Source organism: Pteropus vampyrus, unplaced genomic scaffold (genome assembly GCF_000151845.1).
Source record: "Pteropus vampyrus isolate Shadow unplaced genomic scaffold, Pvam_2.0 Scaffold157, whole genome shotgun sequence".
NCBI classification, from domain to species: Eukaryota; Metazoa; Chordata; class Mammalia; order Chiroptera; family Pteropodidae; genus Pteropus; species Pteropus vampyrus.
The window spans coordinates 379965-390844 of NW_011888938.1; the positions used below are offsets into that span (position 1 = coordinate 379965).

General features: G+C 58.5%; 1 protein-coding gene across 1 annotated transcript in view; it reads left to right on the top strand.

Moving 5' to 3' along the window:
- Positions 1 to 10880, top strand: part of PNPLA7 (patatin like phospholipase domain containing 7) — a 55078-nt gene that overhangs the window by 28220 nt on the left and 15978 nt on the right. The window contains exons 20-24 of the mRNA XM_011369948.2: positions 193 to 316; positions 827 to 940; positions 5673 to 5742; positions 8490 to 8639; positions 9529 to 9725. Of these exons, the coding sequence (XP_011368250.1) occupies positions 193 to 316; positions 827 to 940; positions 5673 to 5742; positions 8490 to 8639; positions 9529 to 9725 (655 nt within the window). The remainder of the gene's footprint in view (positions 1 to 192; positions 317 to 826; positions 941 to 5672; positions 5743 to 8489; positions 8640 to 9528; positions 9726 to 10880) is intronic.

Consider the following 10880-nt stretch of genomic DNA (forward strand, 5'->3'; position numbering starts at 1 on the left):
AGGAAGTTTTATTTAATCAGTTACAAACCACCAGGAGCCCTTTCCATGTTAGCATATAGGTTTTTTAATGGAAAATAACTATTATCCAAAAAAATTTAGGGAGAAGACTGCATTCCTTTATTAGTACGGGGGCGGGGGTGGCGGGGGCTCCTGGCCTGTGCCCTGCCCACTCCCAGCGCCCCACCCTCACAGGCAGGGGGACAAGTCGGACTGCACCTACATCGTCCTCAGCGGCCGGCTGCGCTCCGTGGTCCGGAAGGATGACCTCAAAAAGCGCCTGGCTGGGGAATATGGCCGTGGCGACCTCATCGGTGTGGTAGGTCTGAGGTGCCCTCGGCTGCGTCGCATGCTGGGGCGGCGCTCGGCCCACCTGGCTCCTTAACTGGGCGAGGGGAATGAGCCCTCGGAGTGACTCGGTCGGGGGGGGGGAGGGTGATTACCCCCGCAGTTCTTAGGTTCGAGCAGTTTGCCTGCTCCTAGCCTGGGCAGCAGCACTGGGGTTGCCTCTGGAGGTCAAAGGTCAGAGGACTCTAGGAGGGATGGGGCCCAGGTGGTTCCTCCAAGACCCTCGTGTGTGGGAGGAGGCCCTGGCTGGGACAGCTGCCTGCCCTGTTCTTGGTGCCTCACGCGGCACCCTGTCTTGGGTGCTGGGGCCCCTTCGGCCTTGGCAGGTCCGGTGCTGCTGACCGTGTGTCCCCTTGCACGCCGCAGCACAGTGGGCTGGGCGGGTGCCTTTCCCTCCCGCTAGTCACCTGCTCCACACTTCCAGAGGAGCGGCTGTGCGCTCTGCCCACCAGTGCGACACAGGCTCCTCCGGTCCCCTCAGGTGGAGACGCTCACACACCAGCCCAGGGCCACCACCGTGCATGCCATCCGCGACTCGGAGCTGGCCAAGCTCCCCACAGGGGCCCTGACCTCCATCAAGCGCAGGTACCCACAGGTGAGGGCTCCTGCCCAGGCTGCATGGGGGTGGGCGTCACCGTGAGGTCATGTTCGCTGTGCAGTGGGCTGTGTCCTGTCTGAGGTCACCGGGGGGCTCAGGTGAGACAGTGGAACAAACTGGCTTCATGTTTTTGAGGGCAGACAGGGCCTCGGGCAGGTGTGTGGGCGCCGGCCAGAGGTACAGAGGGCACAGGGACCCAGCAAGTGAAGCCCACCTGGCCCCACGTGTCTGAGGCTGTGCCCCGACCAGCTGTGTCACAGGTAATAGCAGGTGGGGACAGGGCCTAGTGGCAGTGTGGTCTAGGCAGTGCAGGCTTGCTCACCGTGCAGCTCGGGGAAGTCGAAACCAAAATCCGAGGAGGGCAGGCAAGGCTTGGGCCAGGCCGCCATGCGTCCAGGCAGCAAGATGGGGCCCGCTCCTGGGGCGTCCCCACACTGGCTTTCTGGTCTTCACGCCCTGCCTGAGTAGCAGGGGGCAGCCGAGGAAGCAGAGGCTCAGGCCCGTCCACTGCTTCAGCATGGCAGCAGGTGTCCTGCAGACATCAACGTTCTAGAACAAATGGCAAGTCCCCCAGGCCCTTTTATGACGTTAACATGCCTGTGATACCAAAGCTCAACAGGAAACTCCGTTGTTTCTTAGTACTGTAGCCGTATGGACTCTATATTAGCACGTCAGCTAGAAACACAGGTGTCTGATTAGGGTCCACACAGAGAATGTCAGCCAGTGTGGAAAGTTATTAAAATACAATGAATTATGGCAAAAAGGAAAAAGGAAAACCTTATGATTCTATTGAGGCATTTAACAGAATCCAGCCGTTACGAATAAACGCTCTGAGGATTGAAAGGAAACCGTTAAAGGAGACTTTGTTCTGGAACAAAATCCAAAACGAGACAGCTCCTCCCAGCTAATAAAAAATGTTGGAGAAAAAAGGAAACAACTGGCACACATCTGGAAAAAGAGTAAAAAATATAGTTACGGATAGTACGCACCCTCTTTACTAGAAAACTCCAGGGAAACAGGTAGGGCTGTGGGTCGAGGTCAGCATGGCAGGGGCGGGGTTCCGAGTCCCAGGTGGCAGTGGAGATGGAGCAGGCCCCCCCAGGGGACCATGGAGGAAGGCCGGCCACAGAGGCTCGCTGCAGAGGTGTGGCAGTGGACGCAGGTCCCCTGCAGGCCTAGCTGCATCCTGTTGTGTGGAAGGCGTGGTCCTGTCCCAGGGCAAGTCTTTCTCGTTGGAGACGGAGTGTGTGCCCCGCGGGCAGGGAGCGCAGACAGGGAGACGCTGGACAAAGGGACGGAGCCGCGCAATGTGACATCTCGTCACGCTACTCGGCATGGCTTGCAATTTAAAACATGAATTTTTTATTTCTGGACTTTTCCATGTAATACTTTCAGTCTGTGGCCAACCGCGGATAACCAGAACCCCGGAAAGGGAAACGCGGATGCGGAGGCCGCGGGGAACGTTTTTCTCAGTGGCCCGGGGGGCGGCACACGGGGCCGGGTTCTGTCCTCGGGCTGCCCAGCCTGCCTGAGCCCCTGGCTGTGCTGTCCTGTCCTGTCCCTGCTCCTGGCCACCTTTCCAGCTCTGGGCCTGGTGTCCGTGAGGTGACCACCCTGAGGGGCTCTGAGCCTCCTGGGGGCCCAGGACTGTCCTGAATGCTCGGTGTTGATTCTCCCCTTCCTGCTGCTTCCCGTCTGTGGTCGGCCTTCACCGTGAGAGACAGTGGCCTGCTCTCCCGTCACATGGCGCTGTTCGTCCTGGCTTCAGTCGCCCTTGGCTGTCAGATGTGTATGTCTTTCGTGTGGACGTTCGCATCCCAGATCTGGTCCTCCTGACGTGGCCCGCGCGTCCCCACCTCGGCCCGTCCCATCATCCCGACCCTTATTCATGGGCACGTGCAGCCCTCCCTCAGGACCCCCCCCGCTGCAGCCGCGTGTCACCGTCAGTACCCTGACAGTCACCCCCACTCCACACCAAGCCATGCCATTCCCTCACAGCTGTCACTCCAGTTGTCACCACCACCCCCACACCCCAGGCCACCAGGCCCCCCCTGTCCTGAGACTCACCAGAAGGCAGTCAGCCCTTCCTCCCTCCCTCGGTTAGTACTTTACCGGCCTGCAGCTCCTGTGGTTTCGGGGACTTGCATCCGAGGGCCTGGGGGTGGCCCACTGCAGCACCAGGAGACCACAGTGGAGGGCAGAGTGCTTGTTGCGGTGGCCAGGAGCACGGGCGAGGGGATGACAGTCAGCCTCGGGCCACCGCTGCACAGCAGCTACTGGTCTGGGGGTTCTGGCGGGTGGTACCCTCGCCACCGGGACACACCTTTCGGCTGGTGCCTCAGCTGCACCTTTGGAGGCCAGTAGTTGACACGTGGCTCTGCCCTGCCAGCAGCTCTGGGTGGCGGGAGGCGGCTGGGCCTGTGGGCCACGGTCCTGACCAGCCCCTGGTTCTGGGTGACACTCTGCAGCTTCCGACATGGGCAGTCCTCAGGCGGGGCTAGGGAAGGCTGGCCACACCTGCGGTCAGTGCTGGCTCTGCCTCAGCGCACCCTGCTGTTGGGTCCTCAAGGCAGACAGGCGGCCACAGCTGCCGGCCTGCCCACCATCCCACCCACTGCGTCCTCTGCAGGGCAGCTCCCTGGGGGTCCACAGACCCTCCCCACCTCCTGTCCCCAGGCCACCAGCCTCGGTGCTTCGCTGTCCACAGAGCCGACTGAGGCCGTCCACGTTCAGCTCATGCCAGCACCCAAGCCGACCTGCGGGGACTGAACTTCCTCCCTGCCATTGGCAAGTTGCGTGGCAGAGTCTGGGAGTAGCGTGAGCTGCAAAGGGGTCAGGGCAATGGGGGCTGGTGGGCCAGGCTCCCACGTGCGCCGCTCACAGAAGCCCCAGGCCAGTCCTGACGGCGTTCCACACTGCCAGCCCCCAGCAGAGGCTGGCCCTTTCTGTCTGCGCTCGGACTTGGTGCAGATGGAACCTGACCGGTGCTGTCCTTTGAGTCTGCCGTTCGGGGTGGCGGCGAGGGACCCATGTGGTTCTGCGTGTTGCTGGCACGTCTCTTTGTTTCCGAGCGGTGCATCACTGTCACTCCAATTGTCCCTCCACCCCCCGTGATGGCTACGTGGGTGGCGTCCAGGTCGAGGCCGTCGCGAAGGGCCGTTCAGAGCGCGCTCGAGTCAGTGTTTCGTGGCCCGTTTGCACGTCTCAGGTGCTGCCTGAGCGTGCGATCACCCGGCCGAGGGGAGGTGCGGCTCTGACTTCTGAGCCGTCGTCCACCAGCCCCACGCTGCGCCGGGGGCCCCGGCAGTGGACGTCCCGTCCGTGGCATCTCGACACTTGGTGCTCAGGTGGTCAGACCCCCTGTCAGATGCGAGCCCAGCTCTTGGTGGGAAACGGACCACCCCCCCCCACACACACACACGATTAGAATCTGCATCTCCCTGATGGTAAAGATGCTGTGCACATTTTACGTGTTCGTTGGCCTATTTTGAACCTTTTCCAAAGTAGAGAAGACCACTTTTTAAATTATCTTTAACAGAATTATTGTCAATTTGTAATTCTGATCGTTATATGTTGTCATGTATTTAAAGGTTCTTTTAGAGAGACAAGTTCAAATATTAATAGATAAAACGTGTTTGGGATTGGCTTCAGAGCTTTTCAAGGGTGTGTGTGAAATAGGGTGAAGGGAGGGTGGGGTTCACAGGCGTCTCTCTGCCTGTGTATGTGTTTGAAATTTTCTGTAATTAAGTGTCTTTCTTAATTAGCCCCTACCAACAGTTCGATGCTATGTTAGTTGAGTATGAAGCAGACCCTCCTCTTTAGTTTGTTTCGGACCCCTCTGCTCACACTCCTTTGTATCTCGCTCGCATCTTACAGTTTGGACAGTTTGCCCTGTGTCTTCCGTGAGTCTCTGCCTCCAGCATCCTGCGCTGACAGGGTCCTCAGAGTTGGCTCGCAAGTGGAGGGCTGGCTGGCAGGGGCTGGGGAGTGCTGGTCACTGGAGTGTAAGGGGTCAGAGCTGGTTCCTTCCGGAGTAGCCCCACACTGCACTGGAGGTTCAGGAAGCAGGCAGGAGGCTGGCGGGGGTGGGGGTGGTGCAGAGAGCGGGGAGAGGAGCAGCATTGGCCTTAGGGAGCGGCCTCCGTCACCTCTCTGTTCTCAGCATGCTGTCTTAGGTGACTTGGGTTTTTCTGAAGCTAGACAGTGTGACCACGGGCTGCATCTGAGCCGCAGTGGGAGGCTGTAGTGCAGTGTGTCCCCTGTGGTCTGAACACCTCAACAGTGCAAAGGCGGTCAGCAGCCAAGAGTACATGACAGATACTTTAACATTCCAACCTTAAATACTCCTGTTCTCACTCTAAACATTTTAGTACTAATACAGTCAACAGTAACATTTAAAAAGTAGGACTTCTCGGGTATCATGTAATCCCAGCCAGTGCTCATTCTGGGAAGTACCCACTGGCCTGTGGCCGGGGGTCTGGCCTTCCCTGGGGGGTTGTCCCATGTTTCCTGCCCTGGAAATGAGAGGAGAGGCCCACCATCAGGGTCTCAGGGCACTTGCTCCTTGCACCTACCACTGCCAGTCGACGTGTTCAGGCAACCCAGCTACCCATCACCCACCCATGTCCCAGAGCAGTTTATGGCCATGTGGTTTCAAAGAGGTGAACCCAAGGTCCTTGCCTTCTTCGTTTAAAATGTGTGGTTGGGTCTGTTCTTTCTCCACCCTCAGGTTGTGACTCGGCTGATTCATCTCTTGGGTGAGAAGATTCTGGGCAGCCTTCAGCAGGGAACTGCAACAGGTATGTCCCCAGGCCTGGTGCCTGGGAGCCCCTACCCATCCAAACCTGGAGCCCCTCCCACTAAACCTGGAGCCCTGCCCACAGCCCCGCCCACCCAGCATGGAGTCACACCCACCAACCCCTAGCCCTGCCCACAGCCCCGCCCACCAAGCATGGAGCCACACCCACCAACCCCTAGCCCTGCCCACAGCCCTGCCCACCAAGCATGGAGCCACACCCACCAACCCCTAGCCCTGCCCACAGCCCCGCCCACCAAACATGGAGCCCTACCCTGTGGTCTGCGTCTATCATAGTCAACAGCCTTCCACTCTAGACTCCTTGCTGTTCTGTGACCTCTGCCCCCTCTGCCCCGAGCACCCTCTGCAGAGTCCACTCCTCCCCCTACCCCAAGCCACTCTGAGCCCCATGCATAGCCTCAGCGTAGCCTCAGCGTAGCCTCTCTGAGCCCCATGCACCATGATGCTCCCAACTCCTCAGTTCCTGTTTTCTGTTTCACTTTCCTCCTCTGCACTTGTCGCCACCCCCTGGCACATCACATGTCTCCCCAGCTGGCGTTTGCTGTCTCCTGCACTGCTGTGTAAGCTGCAGGAGGATGGGTGTCACGTCCCTTCTCTCTGGGGAAGCCCCTTTGACAACAGCTCTGTAGAGCAGGTCCATGGCCACCTGTCCTCTTAGCTCCCCTTCACCCGAGCCCGCCTGCATGCCCCTCCCCACGGGGGGGGACGACGTATGGGGTCTTGCGCCCACAGTCCCTCGCAGGGCTGCGCCTCTTCCCTCTGGCCTCCAGGGTGCTCCTGTGCCTTGTTCCTGAGCACAGGGAGTCGTGGGGACTTTGTCTTTTAGTTTTTAGAAGTTTGATCTTGGAGTGTCCGGGCGTGAATTTCTCTGGGTTTATCCTGTTTGGGGTTTGCTCATCTTCGTGAATCTATAGGTTTGTAGCTTACCGAATTTGGGAAGGTTTCAGCCTTTTTTCCTTCAAACATTCTTCAGCCCTCTACTCTTTCTATTCCTCTGGGATTCCTGGGTTTACTCTTATCCCAAAGAGCTCTGACGCACAGTTTTAATCTTTTTCTCTCCCTCGTGTTTTGGTTGAATAGTTTCTTTTGATCTGTCTTCAAGGTCATTGGCTCTTCCTCGGCTCGATTCTGCTCTTCAGCCCATCCAGAGAGTTTTGTTTCCGTCATTCTGTTTATGCCTCTGTTTCAAGACCGTTCATGACCGCTGTTTCTCTCTGATCACAGCCTTATTGTCCTTGTCAGGTCATTCCAAATTCTGAGACATGTTGTCGTTTTCGTCTGTTGATGTCTTTTTCCTTGTTCTAGTTGAGATTTTTCTGGGTCTTGGTATGCCTGGTGATTTTGGACTGTACCGCGTTTTTTGAGTCTTATGTCGTGAGACTGCTTCCGTTTAAGGCTTCTATTTAAGCAGACCGTCGGTGTGCTCATGTTCACGGAGCACGTCCTGGCCCTCCCTCCTGGGCTGCTTCAGTGCGCATGGAATTCTCAGAGCCTCTGCAGTGGTACCTGGGTCTGCCCATGTGTGCGCTGCCCAGAGCCAGTGAGGGCTGGCTGGTGCTGCACACCACACTCAGTCCCCAGAGCCACCGCTGTGTGATTCTGGCTGGTTTCGTGCATGGACTTGGCGCTAGAGTTAGAGAATTCCTTTTTCCCCTTCCCCCTTCTCTATGGTCTTCTCTATGGGGGTGCCAGCTCTCCTTGTTAGTGCAGGGCGTGGGGGACTGGGGGCTCCACCCCACTGTGTCTGCAGCCCCACGCAGGTAGGAAGCCTGTGTTTGCTTAGTGCTTGGGGCCCCTGGAAAGTAGGCAGCACTCAGTGTTAGGAGGATGGCTGGGCCCTGCCTGCCTGGAGCTGGGAAGCGGCGGGGCTACTGCCGCTTCCGTGGCATTCATAGGGCGTTTTCCCAAGAGTGACGGTCCCAAACCGGGCTGTCTTCCTCTCTGCACCCTTCTGAGTCTCCTGAGAGCTGGGTCCTTGTGAGTGGTGGCAGCAGTGGGATGTGCCTACTCCTCTCCCCTTGGCCAGAACCAGAACCTCCCATGTGCCTGTCCTGAAGGCCCAGACTCCCGGCCCTTCCTCACAGGGAGGGCTTCCGCGGGAAAAGGTTGTGGGAAGCAGGGGCAGGCCCTCTGCTGCCCTGTGTGCGCCAGTGCCCAGCTCCCAGGCCTCATCTTCTTTCCCTGCCCCGAGTTGCTCCCAGCAACCCACTCATCCCGCCGTCCTGCATTCCCCTCTCTGGCCCCCAGGTCAGGCTGTGCAGGCCTGACACACTTCAGCGCTAGGGACTGTCCTCAGAGGCTCAGGGCACTGCCCCGGGAACTAGCGCTGATGTCCCGGGGGTCGCCGTGTCCTCCCCACAGTGTCTGAGATGAAGAACATGTCTGTCCATCATCCAAACAGATGGCTTCCTCTTTCTAGAGCGAGTGGTGAAGACCCCTAGGAGGCTGGTTCAAAGGACAGGGCCCCGCCCGGCAGCGTATCTTAAGGGTTTGAGTTTTCTTGGCTCTCACGTTCATTCCCACATGCCACGCCTCTGTCTCAGCGTCTCCTTCAGTGGGCCTGCCCTGGTGTGCCACGTGCTCAGCGGCCAGTGGGGGAGAAGCTCTAGTCACGAGACCTGGTGCCCATCTCTCGTCCCAGGCTGCTTGTGCCACGTGTCATCCAGAAACAGATAGGGACACCTTGAGATTATCACAGGGCCAGCCAACACAGGACCCTGTGCTTCACAGGTCACCAGTTCGGGCTACACTCTGCAGGTGGCAAGTGGGACTCGGGGATCCCCGCCAGCAACCTCTCTACGGTGGCCGTCATGCCCGTGTCGGAGGATGTGCCCCTCACCGCCTTCGCCCTGGAGCTCAAGCATGCCCTCAGTGCCATCGGTAAGCCCCACCCAATGGCCATAGGCCTGGCCAGATGCCTCCTCCTCCCCTGCTCCGTAGGTCCTTCCAGGTTCTTCTGACACGGGAGCTAGTGTGGCCCTCACAGCCAAGCCCTGGGGGTGCTGGGGAGGGCAGAGAGCCGAAGCCCCCGAGGGGCCCCTCTTGGGGTCTGAGCCTGCCAGGGGCATGCACAGCTGCTCTGCCCCTTGGCAAGGATGCCGCAGTGGCGAGGGGGCTGGCCGCCGCTCAGGCAGGCCTTAGGCTGCAGTCGGGAAGCTGGGGCAGCGGTTCCAAGTTACTGACAGCGGTGAAGCTTTGGGATTCAGGAAGCAGGAATTGACATTCCCGCGAGCTCTTAGACGTTCCCAAGCCATTGAGCATTCCTCATTCTTCAGACTTCATGCATTTTATGCGGTTGTGAGTGACCACAGTGATAGACAGTAGGTCAGTTTTCTGTGCTGCGGTCATACTAAGTTCTGGGGTCCTCTTCAAAAAACGGTGCAGCAGATATTATGTCACTGTCATAGACGTGCTTGTGATGGGAGCTTCCGTGCCTGCGGAAACGCTCTCTGTCTGATCCAGGCATGTGATAACAAGGCATTCCTAGGCGCCAAACAGAAATGCTTTATAAAACAAGGCTACTTCCACAGATATTTAATATTTACAAGTTACTCTCAAGATGACATTTTAAAACTCAGAAGGCTCGATGCGCCCGCTGCCTCCGCCTCTGTCTCGTAAAGCACGCCGCAGCGTGCGACTCGCCCCTCTGCCGCCCGCACCGCCGCCTGCGGCCAGCCGCGGCCATCGTCAGGTGCACAGTGGAGGCGCGCTGCTTCAGAAAAGCTTGTTCCGTTCTTTAGAAAAGTGTTTTATTTTCAAATAATGGTAGATTCACAGAAAGTTACAAAACTAGTAGACAAATCCACGGCCCCGGAACTGCAGCATCCGGACCCGGAAGCTGACACGTGCACGGCCCCCGTGCGGTCTGCAGATGCCCCTAGTTCTGCGCATGCGCGCGTGCACCGTGCTGTTGTGGCTCTGGCGTCGGTTCCTGCAGTCGCCCACCCCACAGCCCTCTCCCAACGAGCATCATGAAAAGGGAGCCAACAGTACGTGGCCTTCGCAGTTGGCTTTCTTCGCTCAGAATGACGCCGCGTGTCGCTAGCACGTCCCCTCCCTGCCGAGGAATGCCAGCGGTCTGGCCTGCACGGGTCCGCGCGCCTTCACCTGCTGACGGGGCGCGTGTCCCGCGTGGGGTTTGTGAGCTGCTCTGCGACGGCGTGCGGGAAGGGGCTGCGCGCGCGAGTGCGCCCCTCCGAGGACATGGGCAGGATCGGGGTCGTGACGGCCGCGAGGACTCCCGGAGCCGCGGCCCCCCGCGCTCCCGCCGGCGGTGCGCAGTGCTGTCCCGTGTCCACGGCCTCGCCAGCGCTCGGTGTCGTCACCGGCTCATCTTGCTGCTCGGGTGCGTGGGTGGAGAGCGCGTCACGCTTTCCCTTCGTTCCTCCGTTGGTAGGTGCTGCCGGGGCCTTTCCTGCGGTCAGCCCTGCGCCCCTCTCGGGTGCCGCGCCCCGCAGACCTCGTCCTGGCCGCGCAGGTCCCAGGATGCTGTATCCAGCCCCCTGCTGGGCGTCTGGTTTACAGATGCTTCGCTGCAGTCTCTACTCGTGTTTTCAGCCTCTTGACGCTATTGACGAAGTCCAGTTCATTGATTTTTTCTTTTCTCAGCCGTGCTTTAAACATCTTTTCTAAGAACTCTCCACCTAGCCCTAGGGCCTAGGTTTCCTCCGGTATTTTTTGTAAAAGGCTTGCAGCTTTCATTTAAATCTATGATCTGCTTTTAGGCTAATTTTTGTATAGAGCATGATATCTAGGTAGAGGTTAATTTTCTTTTGCGAGTGGCTGTCCAGTTGCCCCAGTACCATTTGCTGAAAGACACCCCCTTCCTCCATCAAGTGGTCTTGGCGCCCCTGTTGACGATCATGTGACATGTGTGAGGCTCTGGCTCACGGTTCCGTTCCACTGCCAGCACCGCACTGTTTGGTGGCTGTAGCCTTATAGTTAGGTTTCAAATCAAGAAGTCCGGGTCCTCCAGCTTTGTTCTTCACCAAGATTGTTCCTGCTGTTCAGGGTCCCCCGAGACCCATATGGATTTTAGGGTGTGCTTTTCTACACCTGAAAAAACGACACCGGGGTTTTGACGGGGACGGCACTGGTGGCTGACGTCTTCCCGGTACTGTG